Genomic DNA, 18,854 nt, shown 5'->3' with positions numbered 1-18,854 from the left:
TGTTGTCTGTTGTTGCCCAAATGAGGATGGGTTCCCTTTTGAGTCTGGTTCCTCTCGAGGTTTCTTCCTCATGTCATCTGAGGGAGTTTTTCCTTGCCACAGTCGCCACAGGCTTCATCATTGGGGATAGATTAGGGATAAAATTAGCTCATGTTTAAAGTCGTTCAAATTCTGTAAAGCTGCTTTGCGACAATGTTTATTGTTAAAAGCGCTATACAAATAAACTTGACTTGACGACAAAACAAAAATACACCACCGCATTGGAATTCAATTAATCTTTATTTGAAAAGTTTTGCTTCTCATACAGTTGAACATCATACATAAATGACATGTTTATATACATGGATACGTATAGATTATAAAATGTACATAAAATTACGTAAAAATCTCAAAAAAATCTTTAAAGCCTCCAAAACAGAAAGTGATACAAATAACACTGAAAAACTCAAACTCGTGTTTTATTACTCAACATGTACATGATTTTTTATTTTCAGTTTTAAACATTTTTTAAATATGTGTTGACTTTCACATATCTTTAGGAGTAGAAATTGCAACAAGTTTGAAAATTAGCAAGCAGTTTCCTCACAAAAATCACATTAATACTAAGCTTTAACTCCTGCCTGAATCATATTATGAGTTAGGAGCAACAAAATCAGTACTTTTGTGAACATGTGACTGTTGATTTAAAAAAAAACAAAAACTCCATTATTGATGTCTTTTGAAAAGACATACAAGAGATAGGGGAGAGCAGGGACACTTGGACACTTGGAGGCTACATACATTCATCTTGGACATGAATATCATGGTAATATCAAGCTTTCGATGATTTCTTAGAACTGTTCTTTTTCTGGGGAAAAATTGTACAACATACATCTTTAATAGAAAAAAATAAGAATTTGATGCACAAGTTTTAATTTATTTTGGGTTTTCTGAAATCTGCACAGGGTCAAAACTAGAAGGGCTCTCGGTACAGTGCATACCTCTGCCAAGCCACATATTAGAATATCCAGATGATTACTATGTTTACATACATATCCAGATTTGCATCAAAATCTAATCAGTTGTTCCGTGGCCCATGGTTCACCTTTCCTCCAAATTTAATCAAAATCTTTGCAAGTCTCCCAACATACTGTAATGTCCCATGTTTCCCCTCAATGTCTCAAAACATAATGAGAGAAAAAGTGAAGCCTGAAGGCCAGTATATGTGACAAGCTGAGAAACTAATCTTGTGGTAAGAGGGTATAGTAAACACTCTAATGCAATACGAATGTGACGTGACCTGCAAAGAATTTTGCACAATCTACAAAAGCTGAAAATGTGTCCCAAGTCTCCCTGCTCTCCCCTATATGCTCATAAACTTCAATTTCTACTGATGTTTGCCAAATCTGGACATCAGATGAGCCTTGGTTGAATTGAGGTAGGATGAAAATGAGTTTAGCTTGAGCTTCAGTAGATTTCTAACTATAATGTAGGATCCAACTGAGATGATACAGTGTGACTGTATATATTACAGGTCAAAAAATTTTAACCTAGGTGATTTTTTTTTGACCTGGGTTAAAAAAATTTAACCTAGTTCATAATTTCCAACCTTGGTAAAATTTTGGATTATCTAAGATTCTTCAAAGGGATTTTCCATCACTTCTTTTGTCTCTCTGTCTACACCTACCTAGCATTTCCTCTTGTCTGTCTATTCCTATCTACCTAATTAGCATTTTTATATTTCTTTTTTTTCATACTTAACCAGGAGTCAAACTCATAACCTTCTGATTCTTAATCCAACACCTTAACCACGAGACCAGTGATGACTCTAATGGAAGGAGTGATATATATTTATATTTTGAATTTATTAATAAGTCCAGTCTTATTATATCATTAAGTAGTTTAAAGTCTTCCCAAATCCTAACCCTAAACCGAACCCTAGATAGAATAAGTTTCTCTAATACAAACAGCAGATTATGAACTGGGTTAAAAGTTCTAACCTAGGTTGAAAAATTCTACCTGACCTACAATTCTGACCTGTAACACATACAAATATGATCAAATCCCAAAAAACAGACAGATGGACAACCTGAACAAATAGTAGCATAGAGAGTAGCTAAAACAAGTGCACATAGTGGGTAAATTTATTTGATATTAGATTAGTACAACATGTGATATTTATACCAAAGAACTCTTTAATTCTGGATTCTGATTGGCCAGACAGTGCAGCTGCAAACCGCAGGTTTATTAAAGCGCTTGTTCTAATACATTATCATTTCCATAGTAACAAACAATTCACAGGTGGACGTTCCACATATATGGGTTTTAAAAAAAGTGTAATTGTTGGAATGGGGCAATTTGTATTTATGGAAGGAGTCTCAAATATCAGTGCTTTGTAATAGTTAGCTGTAAAGCTGTAACGTTAAGTTTTTCGACATCTTCAGGAATTTATGATTAGTGGTTTCTCGGTAACATGACAAGTTGCATGTTTTTTAAGATTGTATTAACATCAAGATACAAAAAAAAAAAGCAACGACTATAGCTGCTGTAATGTAAATAAGAATAGGAACTTCCTTGTTTCATGAACATTCCACAACATTAAAGGTAACACTAAATGGATTAAAAGCATGATGTGTTACTCTTTAACGAGTAAAATTTCTAATCGTTTAATCAAGTCACAGTGGTTTAAGAAGAATTTTTTTTTGCTGTTGTAGGAAAATAATCAACTTCAGGGTGGCAGCAGTAACACATTTCTTGTTATTACTTTCTTGTTATGCAAAATCTCTTGTCCAAAATGTGAAAAAAAAATAAAATAAAAAGTCATTTTGAAAATTTACACACAAAATCTGTAGGACTTCTGCAGTTCTGTTGAATGTCATTTGATGGTTATTAAAAAGTGAGTAAAAATAAATTTGTGAATTAAAAATAGCTTTATAAACATTCGTATTGCTATCACAAAAATAAAGATTACGACAAATGCACCACAATCATAACGCAATGCTAAGAGTGAAAATATGACAAAATTGGTGAGGAGAGGAATGAATTAAGAACATCAAACACTTGTAATATGATACATTTATTTAGGTATATTTATTATTCAAATTTTAAGACGTTCTCGAATCCGCTGTATGTGTATGGCTCCAGTGTCGGGCTACACAGGTCTTTGTCTAAACACGCCATCTTGTTGTACTCACAGTCTTTTTCTGATCCAGGATTGAAGTAGACGCCATCGGCCGAGTTGATGGATGGATCTTCATCAAAGTAATTATGCGGGCGGATGAGTACAGCGCCTCCGTTTCCCACCGTCACCGTGTTGGGGATATCCTCGGCGTTAGGGATGTGGAGGAAACCCACCGTTACCCAAGCAACCAGATCCTGCACAAGTAAAAATGAACACAGTTGTAAATTTTTTTGTCCTGGACAAGGGGAAAGCCATGGTTAGAGAAGCAGCTTTGGGTTCAAAAGGTCGCTGGTTTGATTCCCTGGACCAGCAGGAATGGCTGAAGTGCCCTTGAGCAAGGCACCTAACCCCCAGCTGCTCCCCCGACTGCTCTGGTACATTGCACGTCACTCTGGATAAAAGCGTCTGCTAAATACCAGTAATGTAGTAAAACTTAAAGTTACAGCTCTGACACTGGAGATTCCTTCCATAAACGTTTTTTTTAATCAACATGTCAATGAGAAAAAAAATCTTTCTTAAAATAACATTGTAGAATGACTGCATTAATATAAACCTGTGATTCGAGTTACAGCTGACATTATACTGTCCCAATTGTCACTGTTACTGTTAATTACCACCTTCTGGCCAATCAGAATCCAGCATTCATCAGCGCTGTGGTTTAAAACAATTATTAATATGATAACGCCTTTCTGAATCTCACCTCATTCTCAATGCTGTCATTATCCTGGATGTATTTGCTGAAGTCGACTGCTGGGTTCCACATGTTATTCTGGCTGTACAGACTGCTGCAGGTCGGTTCTGTGTCTTTATGCTTTGTTATGGCAACTTTATACCTGAAAGAATGAAAAGAAGGAAAGAAAGACCAGGAAGTGATATTCCAGAACTATGTAATGTGTATTACATACAGTACATTAAATAACTTGTATTCAAGGATCCAGATTTATTGGTGTGTCTTTGAGAATTACAGATGGGTGTGTCTTCAAGTTAGAGAGATGGGTGTGTTGTTTTGGATGAGACAGATGGGCATCTTTTTTGCATGGGACAGATGAGTAGGTCTTTGAGTGGGACAAATGGGTGTGTCTTAGAGTGGGACGGATCAGTGTGTCTTGAGTGAGATGAATTGGTTTGTCTTAGAGTGGGACGGATCAATGTGTCTTAAAGTGGGACAGACCGGTGTGTCTTAGAGCAGGATGGATCAATGTGTCTTAGAGTGGGATGGATCGGTGTGTCTTAGAGTGGAATGTATCAATATGTCTTGGAGTGGGACGGACTGGGGTGTCTTAGAGAGGGACAGACCAGTGTGTCTTAGAGTGGTATGGCTCAATCTGTTTTAGAGTGGGACAGATCAATGTGTCTTAGAGTGTGACAGACCGGTGTGTCTTAGAGTGGGACGGATCGGTATGTCTTAGAGCGGGACGGATCGGTGTGTCTTAGAGCGGGACAGATCAATGTGTCTTAGAGCGGGATGGATCAATGTGTCTTAGAGAGGGATGGATCAATGTGTCTTGAGTGGGATGGATCAGTGTGTCTTGAGTGGGCTGGATCGTTGTGTCTTGAGTGGGATGGATTGGCGTGTCTTGAGTGGGTTGTATCGGTATGCCTTGAGTGGGACGTATCGGTATGTCTTGAATGGGATGGACTGGTGTGTCTTGAGTGGGATGGATCAGTGTGTGTTCAAGTGGGAAAGATGGGCGTGCATTTGCGTGGGACAGGTGGGCATATCTTTGAGTGGGGCAGGTGGATGTGTCTTTGAGTTCAGAAACATTTCTGACTAGGCCTACATAGCTACATTTTTGCTGTCCAATATAAGGGCCAGAAATCAGCACTGGAATTTAGACATACAGTTTGCAGGGTGCTAATTTGGAGGCTATAAACTTCCATTTCTTGTTAGCCAGATTAGCTTTGTGCAAAACTAAAGAACTTCCTCTCACCGTGCCCAGGACATACTCCTCTCCTCTGGCTCACTCTCTGGGAGGTGATCTCCAGCCAAACTTATCACCTGCAGCTTGTACGAGCGCTGGTGGCCCCACCGGTTCTTCTGATTGCTGGCCACATGGAGGTAACGAGGAATTTTAGTGCCGTAACGAAGCGCCGCCTCCTGCTCAGTCTTGAGCTGATTCTCTACCAGTTTTGGGATTTTGGCTTTGCGTTCAGGAATCCAGGGCAAAGACACCTCCTCATACTCCATGTCTTTGGTCTGGAACACGTTGCTCACACCTTCAGATTCAGAAAGCAAAACATTAGTGATTAGTAGGATGCTATGGGAAGCACCTTGCACTGCTGAGCTCAGCTGGAGCTCAGTAAGAGGGATGTCATCTGTCATAAAATTATAGAACATTAATCAAAATAATAATAGTTTATATAAATATGACATGTACAAGCCAGAAGACACAAAGAGATTAACCATTCAGAAAAGGATCCTAAACCTACTCAAAGTGATTTATAATAAAGAAAATGCAAGCATAAAAAAGCAATGAATATGATTTATTATTAACTGTTAACACATGAACTCTGATGAACATAAATTTCTGCTTCCTGGCCACTACCATCACTCAGAACTTCAAGTGGGAGATGAATAGGAAAGCACAGCAAAGGAAGTTCTTTGTGCAGCAGTTGAGGAAGTTCAGCCTGCCAAAGACAATGTTGATGTACTTTTACACCACCATCACTGAGTCCATCATCACCTCCTCCATCATGGTCTGGTATGCTCGCCGTGAAGTGACAGTGCTAACCACTACACCACCATGCTGCCAATTGGCTACAATCTTCCAGCTCTTCAGGACCTGTATGAGTCCAGGACCCTGAGGAGAGCAGAAAGGATTGTGGCCAATCCCTCTCACCCCAGACACAACCTTTTTGAGACACTCCCCTCTAGTAGGAGGTTATGGTCCATTTCATTAGAACCAAAACCTCATGCCGTAAGTCCAGCTCTTTCCCCACTGCTGTTGGCCTCATCAATAAGGTCAGAAACCCCCACTGACCCTAAACTCACAATCTCGATCTGTACTTTTATTGCACATTCCAGCTCACTCTGTACAGCTTGGCTGACTTCATAACCCATTGCACGTATTCTCTTCTTCTTACACATTTCATGTCATGACTCTTCGTCTTCACCCTGTGTCCTACTTGTGCACATTCTGAGCCATACTGTACAACTTGGACTTTTAAATTATCCATGCACATACTCTTTCAATATGTATATTTTTTCCAATTGTATATTCTATCTTTCTACATATTTTTATTCTGTTTAAAACCACTACTTTTGTCTCTTACTAAATTACTTTATTTAATCTTAATTGTTCTTGCACCAATCACCAAAGCAAATTTCTTGTATGTGAGAACATCCTTGATTCTGAGTTAATGAGAAGCTAGGCTAGCTTTTACTCACGAGGTTAGCTTTTGCTTGCTAGTTAACTTTCACACAATCATCCATCCATTCGTTATCTGTAACCGCTTATCCTTGGCATGGTCGCCTCACGGCAAGAAGGTTCTGGGTTCGAACCCAGCGGCTGGCGAGGGCCTTTCTGTGTGGAGTTTGCATGTTCTCCCTATGTCTGTGTGGGTTTCCTCCGGGTGCTCCGGTTTCCCCCATAATCCAAAGACATGCGGTTAGGTTAATATGGGACGGCCTTGGGCTGAGGTGCCCTTGAGCGAGGCACCGAACTCCCAACTGCTCCCCAGGCACTGTTAGCATGGCTGCCCACTGCTCTGGGTGTGTGTGTGTGCTCATTGCTCACGTGTGTGTGTATGTGTGTGTTCACTGCTTCAGATGGGTTAAATGCAGAGAGGAAATTTCACAAGTGTGTGATGAATAAAGCTGTTCTTTCTTTCTTTCTTTCTTTCTTTCTTTCTTTCTTTCTTTCTTTCTTTTCTTTTCTTCCTGTACAGGGTCACGGGCAAGCTGGAGCCTATCCCAGCTGACCATGGGTGAGAGGCAGGGTTCACCCTGGACAAGTCGCCAGGTCATCCCAGGGCTGACACACAGAGACACACAACCATTCACACTCACATTCACACCTACGCTCAATTTAGAGTCACCAGTTAACCTAACCTGCATGTCTTTGGACTGTGGGGGAAACCGGAGCACCCAGAGGAAACCCACACAGACACGGGGAGAACATGCAAACTCCGCACAGAAAGACCCCCGTCAGCCATGAGGTTCAAACCCAGAACCTTCTTACTATGAGGTGACTGTGCTAATGAACCAGTGCACCACTGTGCTGCCATTTGACCTTTTATGGAATTTTTGGGTGTCACTACATGCAAATCAGCTCTGTGTGTGTGTGTGTGTGTGTGTGTGGACCATGGGGGAACCGGAGCACCCGGAGGAAACCCACACAGGCACGGGGAGAACATGCAAACTCCACACAGAAAGGCCCTCGTTGGGCACTGGGCTTGAACCAAGAACTTTCTTGCTGTGAAGCGACAGTGCTAACCACTACACCCTGCCGCCTAACCACAATCTGCTGCTTATACGGTATTTAAAGAGACCATTCAAGTGGGTTGTGTAGAAGGAACAGACACGTACCGGTATTGTACATTGTAGACTCTTGAATCTTTACTCTGTCTTTAAAAACACGATCTCTGCTTATCTTTGCCTACGCTAACATGTCTTGGCTGATTAACTACGGTATGTCCGGCATGAGGAGGAAACTGTTTATGTTTCTTTTCTGGCTGAGTTCCACGTTTCTACTCGTTTAAAGCCTGCATCTTTTTTTTCTGAAGGTCTTGAACTTTTATATGCATCCAATACATAATGCATCCATGTCAGTGGAGAAATAGCCTACACATTAAAAAAAAAGACTGAATAAAAAGTCTAAGAGCATGAGTAAAAATGCTTCTATTTTGAATTATTTTCTAATTTAATGAGACAGTTTTCATTTAAACATTATACTACTGACAACAACTGGGGTGAAAAAGTAGAATCTTTGAGATATTTACATGAATTTCAGAGTTTCTTAGTATTTCCTCCTGCATCCTTTTTCCTCCCTTCTTTCTTTCTTTCTTTCTTTCTTTCTTTCTTTCTTTCTTTTTTAATGACAGTTTGTACTCAAGCTGCACAGACTGCACAAGTTTGAAAAAAACCTGATAATCCATTTTAGATCAAATCCATCAGAGTGTCGTCTGATCATGCTTCAGCAGAAGAGATTAGACGTGAGGAAAATCTGACCTTTTGTACAAGCTCGTTAACATAGAAACTTAGAAATCTCTATTAGCCTGGATAACAGATTATAAAGAACAAAATGCAATTTTAGTTGGATTAAAAACAAACCATGAAGGTTATAATGAGAATTTTTACAAGAGTAGTTTTAGAAATTATTTAAGGATTTTATTTATTTATTAGGAAAATAGGTTCAAATATAAAACACTTTTGTTTAAATGCAGTAATCATGTCCATGTAGAAATAACAATCAGTATCTGATACTTTGCAATATAGTAAAAAAACATGGTTTGGCTCATGATTAGTTGTGCACTGAAGTTAATGAGTGCCACTAAGATGCTCAGAATTTACTCATCATAACATTTAAAACTACATTCATGTCTAACATCAATAATTTAATTTAATAACTTTAATTAGTTTATGCTATAGTATAATACAACTCACAGCAGTGTAGAACTACTTGCTAGTTTTTATTGTTTTTTTCTAAAAGGAGATATGCCACTGTATAATAAATCATTTAATCTTTATCTGTAGAGTAAAACGTTGCCCCCCCTTAAGGTTTTTTTTTTTGGTCAGGAATAAAGCTAAATAAGTACTATTTATCACATTGCTTAAAATATCTCAGGAGTTCAATTTAAATGCTTCAGCCAGCTAACATGCATTTAATTTCTCTCTCAGTTCAGTTTTATTGGTCATATGTATGTTAACAGAGGGCCAACTTACAATGAAAAGCATTGGATGAGATAAGAACCAGAAACAAGTGTCTCAGCACTGAAGTCCTACAGGAGTTTAACAGAATAGCAATAAAAAAGATTCAAAGTCTTTTTAAATATAAATATAAAACTAAATATAAAAATGGAAGTAAAATTAAAGTGAAAATAGAAATAAAAATAATTAAGAAATGTGCAGTAGAAATAGGAATAATTAAGAAATGCATATCTCAGGGGGTAGTGTGGGGAGGGGGTGTAGCACCCTGGAATAAATACAGGAAATAAAAGCATGTTGTTTCTCGAACAGACATGTCCACAATGCTATTTTGTGTTGACTTGAAATTTTAAAATGAGACTCTACATGGTAATTAACATAATAAAAAATAGATATAACAATTAATCTTCTACAGTTGCTGATCATTTTGTATTCTCGATTTTTTTATTTACATATGTTTATACATAATGTGCAGTTAAATATGTGCAAATTTGCATACATAATAAAACCGGAGAATCTTTTGATGTTTGAATTTTAAATATTTTTATTTGACTGTTAAGATGCTTTAAGTTCTCTGGTATGTACATAACTCGTTCAGTATTATTCTTATTTCTATTGATGGTAAATCTAGTCTATACTTTATCTTGTTCCTGCCATCTTGAAACTGCACTGTGACCACAATGGAAATAAGTGTTTTTACACTTTGTGTTATCCTTGGTTTAGTTTTGTGTTTATCAGTTGTACTGTATTTGTCTGCTTTATTTCTGATTTGCATGGGTTTTTTACCTGAATAATCTATCTATCTATCTATCTATCTATCTATCTATCTATCTATCTATCTATCTATCTATCTATCTATCTATGAGAAAATATTGCTGGAAGTTTAAGGTTTAATGTGTTTGCTACTCTATTTGTTGTGTTTATAAGGCTTCAAATGAAAATTATGTGCATATCGTAATGTATATAAACTAAAGTATATATCAGGAAACAAGCTTTATATATTAGGAATATATGGCATGATGTGACTGAAGCAGATTTATGCTCCGCCCACTTTACAAAGTTGAAAATTTTTTTAAATTACATTTTATTACTACAGTTTAAGAGAATGCATCATAGATTAAAAATTATCCAAATATCTAGTACTGTGCAAAAGTCTATGGTACCTTAATTTTTTCATACAAACTTTGTTATAGATTTCTATTTTATGACTTCTACATTGAGTCAAAACATGACAAAAACATTTTAGAGTTAATTTTTTTCCAGCACAAAATTAAAGGTTACAGAAAAAAAGTTTGTATCTAAACAGCATACTCCATAAGAAAGCTCTTTTCAGATGAAAAAAGAAACCATAATGAAGACTGCTGGGTTTTGGTGTAAAATGAAGAAGTGAGTGTGACAGTCAAAGTGTCCAGAAGAACTGTGGCTGGTTCTGTAAGATGCTCAGTAAAACCTACAGATCATTTCCGCATAAAACTGCACTCACTGGACCTGAGACTGATTTTTTTTTAAAGCAAAGGGTCGTTTCGCACCAAATATTGACTTTGTTTAATTTATTATGGCTCACTGATTATGGTTTATAGTATCCTTTTAATGTTGAAAAATTTTATTTCATTATTTTTAAAGCATTTTTGGTCAACAGCATTTCTTTACATGTGCCTAAGACCTTTTCACACAGTACTGTATGTAAAACAGCATAAGCAAAAATCAGCACTTCAACTGTCTTATGGTGTCTCACTTTAAAATAAATAAACCAATGTCCTATGTACAGTATACTACTTGCTAATGGGTGCTAATCACAGCAGTGGTCACTTACCTAAAATATCCAGATCCACCTTGAAGTTAACAAAGTGCGTGTGAATGTTTCCCAGCACGTTTTCGGCGACCTGGTGGCCGTACTTGAGACTGCCAGGCACTAAATAAGAGGATGATATATAACCCGTTGCGTGAACTCTGGCCTCCACCGTGCCACTCTGGTAGAAGATGAAGTCCCAGATGTAGTCATAGTTGCCAATGGCCGTGATGGTGCGGATGTACAGGGCGCTGTTGGTCAGGCCTCCATAGCTGTTCTGGAAGAAATCCGAAAAGTGACGGCGTAGTGGACGTCCCATGTTGTGCTCGAAGACACAGATGGCGTTGCTGAAAAGCTGCGTGGCGTTGATGTCAATGTAACGGTAAACGTCTATGTAAGTGGCTGAATACGGACAATCAACGCCTCGCACCAGTTCATGGGCAAATCGGCCAATACCAATGCTTGTGTCCAGAAACTTGGTGAGCATCATCCCTGGGGTTGCAGAGCCATACACAGACATGGCCTCCTGGACGCTGAGCTCATAGATGATCCGTTCTCCTTTGAACCGAACGTCGAACACTCGCATGCCGGTCAGTGAGCTCAGACCGAATGCAAACTTCCAGTTCTGATAAATGACCTGGTTGTGCTTCACGCTGAAGCGCTTGCCTTGGAGGTAATACTGATGTGGTCCCAGCCCTGTAGGTTTGTGTCTTGGTTTCAGCGAGGCGTAATTAGAGATTTTTTTAAAGACAATCTTTTGTAAAGTACCTTCTGCATAGCCTTTTTTAAAACTCTCAATGCTGTCAAAGTATTTGCCATTATACAGGAGCTTTTCAATGGTCCACTCTGAGGAGTTTTTACTTTCATGACAGACTAAAATTTCAAAGCCAACTGGATGGATATACATGCCACTGAAATCACGAAAAAATGATATCCATGTCTTTCGATCGCCTGATTTTACTCCTCTGGGCATCCCTTCAAAAACACTCAGGTTTGGATTTTTTGGGTCATATCCAAAGCTCTCCCTCAGTTCTGTCTTCAGCTTGTTGAAGACATCACCAAACACCAATTTGAGAAGCTGCGCATATTCTCCAATGGTCACAGGTCGAGCTGTGAAAGGCAGGCTCGCCATGTTGTACTTCTCATTTGTGACATCCCAATGGATCATGGGACGAGGCAGAAGTCTCACAACGTACTCTTTGAGGTAGTTATTCTCTCCGAAAAACACCACAACGCTGGCTTGGCGTTCGGGTTTGGGTCCCTGAGAATCCAGGTATCTCAGCGCTTCTGCTTTTTTTGGAAGCACAAGGTCAATCAAGAAGATGAAGTTCTCTGACGGTTTTGCAAAGGCAGAGCGAGAAATCCTCAAGTCCTTCTGATTCCACATGTGATCACGGACCATCTGATACTCTTCAGGGGTGAGATCGGCGAATATCAAGCTGTGGTCTGTGTGGTTGGCCACCACCGTTCCTTGTGATCGCGTCTGGCATTTTGGAAGTCTGTTTGAATTCAGGCATATCAAAACAATATTCAGTATCACTGAGCCAAGGCCGAGGAGAATCAGCAGGCACTTGACGAGGGAGCTGGTGACTTGAGAAACCATGCCTCTGATGAAAAATCAAGCGTCAGAGCTCAGTGTGCCTCTGCTGGAGGGGCTGAAATGTGAACAAGAATGCACTGTGTGGACTGGTTAAATGCATGAGAGTGAAACCACACCCATACGATCTCCATTCTCAGCTCTCACGCTTTAATGACACCCCATTGTGCTACATCCTTCTGCTCAACATGTTCCAAACTAATTCCCTCACTGGGTGAGACCCATGTTCTACTATTTTTTTTGTGAGGGGTGAAGGAAATTGTTCTAAGAAAACAAAACCACAGCATTGTTTTTAAAGTCATGGACCAGCGAAGCTTCTGAGCTTCTCTTTTTGTTAGAGGGGAAAAGAGGAGTAATAAGAAAAGTATCCAGAATATTGTGGATTGAGTCAAGTGGAGAGCATAAATAATGCAGAAAAAGCAGTAATTTGGTAGTTTGACATGATTTGAGTGTCAAACACTGGGCTGCAAATATAGAATAAACTAATTTCTCAGACAAATTCAGAAATCTCAGACAAACTCTCATGAAAGAAAACATGCTGACACATCTACATTCAGAAGAAAAATATGATCTGAATGTCTTTACATGCAAAAGATATCAGTGAGGAGAGAAATGCGCTTACCTCCCTAGTATTTTAGTGGTGAAAGGGTGTTCCGGAGATCGGCAGCTGTTTATGTGTTTAAGTTATAAATCCATCATCTGTGGTGAACACAAGCATGCGAGCTATCTCCATCTCTCACAGGCATGAAAACACTTTCTACATATCGAGGAGTCGACCTGAATTCCAGAAGTGGAGTTCTCTTCAGGGGAAACTTGATCCTGAACATCTAATGTGATAAAAATTAGTTACAGTGTCTTGAATATTTCATGTCATTTGTTTTCCAAGATGGAATGCATGCTGATGATTTGCTCTGAGCTTCACCTCAGTGACTGTGCTCACTGACAAAATCTAGATGTTCATCTAGTTTACTCCAGTGATGGGGTTTTAACAAAGATCCGGCAGTGTTCAAAGACTTTTTGAGTGAAAGAAAATGTCAAATTGCTGTGTTATGATTTCATGAGGAACGTTTCTGATTCAATGTTATATTTCTGTGATAAACTATTTAACCCTTTCACGAGGTACAATGGCACACCATGGCACCAGCAGAATGGAAATCAACTTATCTGACTCAAATCTGATCTGACTGAAATCAACTTTTTTTTTTTTTGCTTTTGGTAAAAAGAGTTGAATACGATTTATGTGCATCTGGAGTGGGAGATTATAGATCTCATATATCCAATACTTGGAAGACGCTCTGGACTCTTACAGTAATGCTTTTATGGCTGAGGACTACAGTTGACTTGCTAACTTTAGGACTGAAGTTGTCATGAACAGTTTTGCACTTAAGTTTCCATTAATGAAGAGTTTATAACATCAATGAAACTGACTTCATGTTAAAACTGTTAATGTTATACAGCACCCTCCACAATTATTGGCACCCCGGTTAAGATGTGTTAAAAGCCTTAAAATAAATTCAATTTTTATTGCAGAAGCATAATCTCACACTGAAAATTGTAGAAAAATATAACCTTTAACTCAAGTGAATTAAAAAAAATCCCTGACTAAGAAATAATTATTTTTCATAAAATCACCTGTGGGCGGCACGGTGGTGTAGTGGTTAGCGCTGTCGCCTCACAGCAAGAAGGTCCTGGGTTCGAGCCCCGGGGCCGGCGAGGGCCTTTCTGTGTGGAGTTTGCATGTTCTCCCCGTGTCCGTGTGGGTTTCCTCCGGGTGCTCCGGTTTCCCCCACAGTCCAAAGACATGCAGGTTAGGTTAACTGGTGACTCTAAATTGACCGTAGGTGTGAATGTGAGTGTGAATGGTTGTCTGTGTCTATGTGTCAGCCCTGTGATGACCTGGCGACTTGTCCAGGGTGTACCCCGCCTTTCGCCCGTAGTCAGCTGGGATAGGCTCCAGCTTGCCTGCGACCCTGTAGAAGGATAAAGCGGCTAGAGATAATGAGATGAGATGAGATGAGAAAATCACCTGTTCCACAATTATTGGCACCCATAACAATTCCTAGAAAATAAATGTAATTGAAGCATTTCTGTCATTTCTACTGTAGTTTATAAAGTTGATCAGAGTATCTAGGAACCTTTAATTAGTAATTCATCACATCCTGTTTCTCTGGGCTATAAATATGATGTGACACAGAGGCCTATTTCTCTTATCCACTCTTCAACATGGGAAAGACAAGAGAACACACCATTCAAGCAAGGCAGATGTGTGTCGACCTTCATAAGTCAGGCAATGGCTACAAAAAAATAGCCACTCACCTACACCTGCCCATATCTACAGTCGGAGGAATCATCAAGAAGTTTAAAACAACTGGAACAGTGGCAAACAAGCCTGGACGAGGATGCAAGTTTATCTTGCCACCACACACAGTGAGGAGGATGGTAAGAGAAGTAAAAAGTTCTCCAAAGCTCACTGTTAGAGAATTGCATCAAAGAGTAGCATCTTGGGGTCACAAAGTCTCCATAACAACCATCAGGTGCTATCTACATGCCAACAAGCTGTTTGGGAGGCATGCATGGAAAAAGCCTTTTCTCACTTACAAGCATAAAAATCTGGAGTTCGCTATGTGGTACTGGGACTTCAACTGGGACCGTGTGCTTTGGTCAGAAGAGACCAAGATAGAACTTTTTGGCAACAAACACTCTAAGTGGGTCTGGCGTAACACACAAGATGAGTATGCGGAAAAGCACCTCATGCCCATTGTGAAGTATGGGGGAGGATCGGTGATGCTGTGGGCCTGTTTCTCTTCCAAAGGCCCCGGGAACCTTTTTAGGGTGCATGGCATCATGAACTCTTTGAAATACCAGGACATTTTAAATCAAAATCTGGTGGCCTCTGCCCGAAAGCTGAAGCTGGGTTGTCACTGGGTCTTTCAGCAAAATAATTACCCTAAACATGTTGCCAAATCTACACAAAAATAGTTTACCAGACACAAAATCAAGCTCCTCCCATGGCCATCTCAGTCCCCAGACCTTAACCCAATTGAAAACCTGTGGGGTGAGCTGAAGAGGAGAGTGCATAGGAGAGGACCCAGGACTCTGGATAATTTAGAGAGATTGTTCAAAGAGGAATGGTCAAAGATCCCTCTCTCTGTATTCTCCCATCTTGTGAAATGTTATAGGAGAAGATTAAGTGCTGTCGTGTTGGCAAAAGGGGTTGTACAAAGTATTAACATCAAGGGTGCCAAGAATTGTGGCACACATGATTTCATATAAAATAATTATTTCTTAATGTGGGATTTTTTTTCCCACTGAATAAATGCACTTGAATTAAAGGTTGGATTTTTCTCTTTTTTTGCATTGTTGTCCTATATTATTTTAAACAATTACGAATTTATTAGAAGCCTAAGAACATATCTTATGAGGGGTGCCAGTAATTGTGGAGGGTGCTGTAGTCATGTTGTCTGTTGTTGTCCAGGTGAGGATGGGTTCCATTTTGAGTCTGGTTCCTCTCAAGGTTTCTTCCTCATGTCGTCTGGGGGAGTTTTTCCTTGCCACCGTCGCCACAGGCTTGCTCATTAGGGATAGATTAGAGATAAAATTGGCTCATGTCTTGGGTCATTCAGATTCTGTAAAGCTGCTTTGGGACAATGTCTATTGTTAAAAGCGCTATACAAACAAACTTGACTTACTTCAGTAAAAAAAAAAATGTTGATGGGGAAAACTTTCTGGACAGCTTACAAAAGAAAGGAATTGTCATGCTCAGGCTCGTAGTGACCTCTCTCTTTCTTTATAAACATATTAAACCACAGCACTGCTGATTTCTGGATTCTGATTGATCGAAAGGTGTTAATTAATTTTCTTTTGCAGAAGCTCTGACAGTAGTGCAGCAAACAACTTTCCTGTTATTTTCCCATGACTGGGTTTTATCCTTAACTTAAATTAGTTAGATTTTTATACAGGGCAGTATAAAGCATATAGTGTAGTTTATAAAGTAGCAAAATGGAAAATATTAGGAAACAAGCTTCATATATCAGGGATACATGGCATGATGCGATCAAAGCAGAGTTATGCTCTGCCCACTTTAAAGTTGAATGTTTTTGTTAGTTTTATTAGTACAGTTTAAGAAAACGTGTTATAAATTCAAATTTATCCAAGTATGCGTAAAACACCACCGAGTTGTCCTAGTGGTTAACGTGTCCACCTCTTGATTGGGAGATCGCGAGTTCTATTCATGGTCGGGTCATACCAAATCTTAAAAATGGTACCTACTGCCGTCTGGCAAGGCATGTTGCAGTACAGATGCGAGTGAGGACTCAAACTCTTGCGGTTACCAGAGGACTAGCTCCTCCACTGTATCCCTAGCTATGTAATAGGTGAGAGGCTGAAGGCTATGGAAACGGAGATCGGCGCCACCCTAAGCGCCACATGGCGTGGGAAGCACTTTGATACGTAAAACAACGTAAGCAAAACTCAGCACTTCAACTGTCCTATGGTGTCTCACTTTAAAATAAATAAACCAATGTCCTATGTACAGTATACTACTTGCTAATGGGTGCTAATCACAGCAGTGGTCACTTACCTAAAATATCCAGATCCACCTTGAAGTTAACAAAGTGCGTGTGAATGTTTCCCAGCACGTTTTCGGCGACCTGGTGGCCGTACTTGAGACTGCCGGGCACTAAATAAGAAGATGATATATAACCCGTTGCGTGAATTCTGGCCTCCACCGTGCCACTCTGGTAGAAGATGAAGTCCCAGATGTAGTCATAGTTGCTAATGGACGAGATAGTGCGGATGTACAGGGCGCTGTTGGTCAGGCCTCCATAGCTGTTCTGGAAGAAATCCGAAAAGTGACGGCGTAGTGGACGTCCCATGTCGTGCTCGAAGATGCAGATGGCGTTGCTGACAAGCTGTGTGGCGTTGATGTCGATGTAACGGTAAACGTCTATGTAAGTGGATGAATATGGACAATCGACACCTCGCACCAGTTCATGGGCATATCGGCCAATACCAAAGCTGGTGTCCAGAAAATTGGTGAGCATCATCCCTGGGGTTGCGGAGCCATACACAGACATGGCCTCCTGGACGCTGAGCTCATAGATGATCCTTTCTCCTTTGAACTGAACGTCGAACACTTGCATGCCGGTCACTGAGCTCAGACCGAAGGCAAACTTCCAGTTCTGATAAATGACCTGGTTGTGCTTCACACTGAAGCGCTTCCCTTGGAGGTAATACTGATGTGGTCCCAGCCCTGTAGGTTTGCGTCTTGGTTTCAGCAAGGCGTAATTAGAGATTTCTTTCAAGACAATCTTTTGTAAAGTACCTTCTGCATAGCCTTTGTTAAAACTCTCAATGCTGTCAAAGTATTTGCCGTTATACAGGAGCTTTTCAATGGTCCACTCTGAGGAGTTTTTACTTTCATGACAGACTAAAATTTCAAAGCCAACTGGATGGATATACTTGCTACTGAAATCACAAAAAAATGATATCCATGTCTTTCGATCGCCTGATTTTACTCCTCTGGGCATCCCGTCAAAAACACTCAGGTTTGGATTTTTTGGGTCATATCCAAAGCTCTCCCTCAGTTCTGTCTTCAGCTTGTTGAAGACATCACCAAACACCAATTTGAGAAGCTGCGTATATTCTCCAATGGTCACAGGTCGAGCTGTGAAAGGCAGGCTCACCATGTTGTACTTCTCATTTGTGACATCCCAATGGATCATGGGACGAGGCAGAAGTCTCACAACGTACTCTTTGAGGTAGTTATTCTCTCCGAAAAACACCACAACGCTGGCTTGGCGTTCGGGTTTGGGTCCCTGAGAATCCAGGTATCTCAGCGCTTCTGCTTTTTTTGGAAGCACAAGGTCAATCAAGAAGATGAAGTTCTCTGACAGTTTTGCAAAGGCAGAGCGAGAAATCCTCAAGTCCTTCTGATTCCACATGTGATCACGGACCATCTGATACTCTTCAGGGGTGAGATCGGCGAATATCAAGCTGTGGTCTGTGTGGTTGGCCACCACCATTCCTTCTGATTGCGTTTGGCATTTTGGAAGTCTGTTTGAATTCAGGCATATCAAAATGATATTCAGTATCACTGAGCCAAGGCCGAGGAGAATCAGTAGGCACTTGATGAGGGAGCTGGTGACTTGAGAAACCATGCCTCTGATGAAAAATCAAGCGTCAGAGCTCAGTGTGCCTCTGCTGGAGGGGCTGAAATGTGAACAAGAATGCACTGTGTGGACTGGTTAAATGCATGAGAGTGAAACCACACCCATACGATCTCCATTCTCAGCTCTCACGCTTTAATGACACCCCAGTGTGCTACATCCTTCTGCTCAACATGTTCCAAACTAATTCCCTCACTGGGTGAGACCCATGTTCTACTATTTTTTTGTGAGGGGTGAAGGAAATTGTTCCAAGAAAACAAAACCACAGCATTGTT

At 40.1% G+C, this 18,854-nt stretch overlaps 2 protein-coding genes across 2 annotated transcripts; both read right to left on the bottom strand.

Moving 5' to 3' along the window:
- Window positions 1-417: 417 nt before the first annotated feature.
- Window positions 418-12,583, bottom strand: LOC132868919 (primary amine oxidase, liver isozyme-like). Its single transcript, XM_060902220.1, has 4 exons — window positions 10,840-12,583; window positions 5,092-5,377; window positions 3,861-3,993; window positions 418-3,354 (listed from the first exon to the last, which is right to left on the bottom strand). The coding sequence occupies exons 1-4, from the start codon at window positions 12,416-12,418 to the stop codon at window positions 3,073-3,075; spliced, it is 2,280 nt and encodes a 759-aa protein (XP_060758203.1). The 5' UTR covers window positions 12,419-12,583; the 3' UTR covers window positions 418-3,072.
- A 4,331-nt stretch (window positions 12,584-16,914) lies between these two features.
- LOC132869349 (primary amine oxidase, liver isozyme-like) lies at window positions 16,915-18,757 on the bottom strand. Its single transcript, XM_060902691.1, is given in 2 exon segments — window positions 16,915-18,582; window positions 18,585-18,757. Coding segments are annotated over 2 exon segments (1,713 nt in total). The 5' UTR covers window positions 18,699-18,757; the 3' UTR covers window positions 16,915-16,983.
- Between the last annotated feature and the right edge of the window lie 97 nt (window positions 18,758-18,854).

The sequence above is a fragment of the Neoarius graeffei genome, chromosome 20, assembly GCF_027579695.1.
Source record: "Neoarius graeffei isolate fNeoGra1 chromosome 20, fNeoGra1.pri, whole genome shotgun sequence".
In the NCBI taxonomy this organism is placed as follows: domain Eukaryota; kingdom Metazoa; phylum Chordata; class Actinopteri; order Siluriformes; family Ariidae; genus Neoarius; species Neoarius graeffei.
This window is presented reverse-complemented; position numbering and strand designations above follow the sequence as displayed.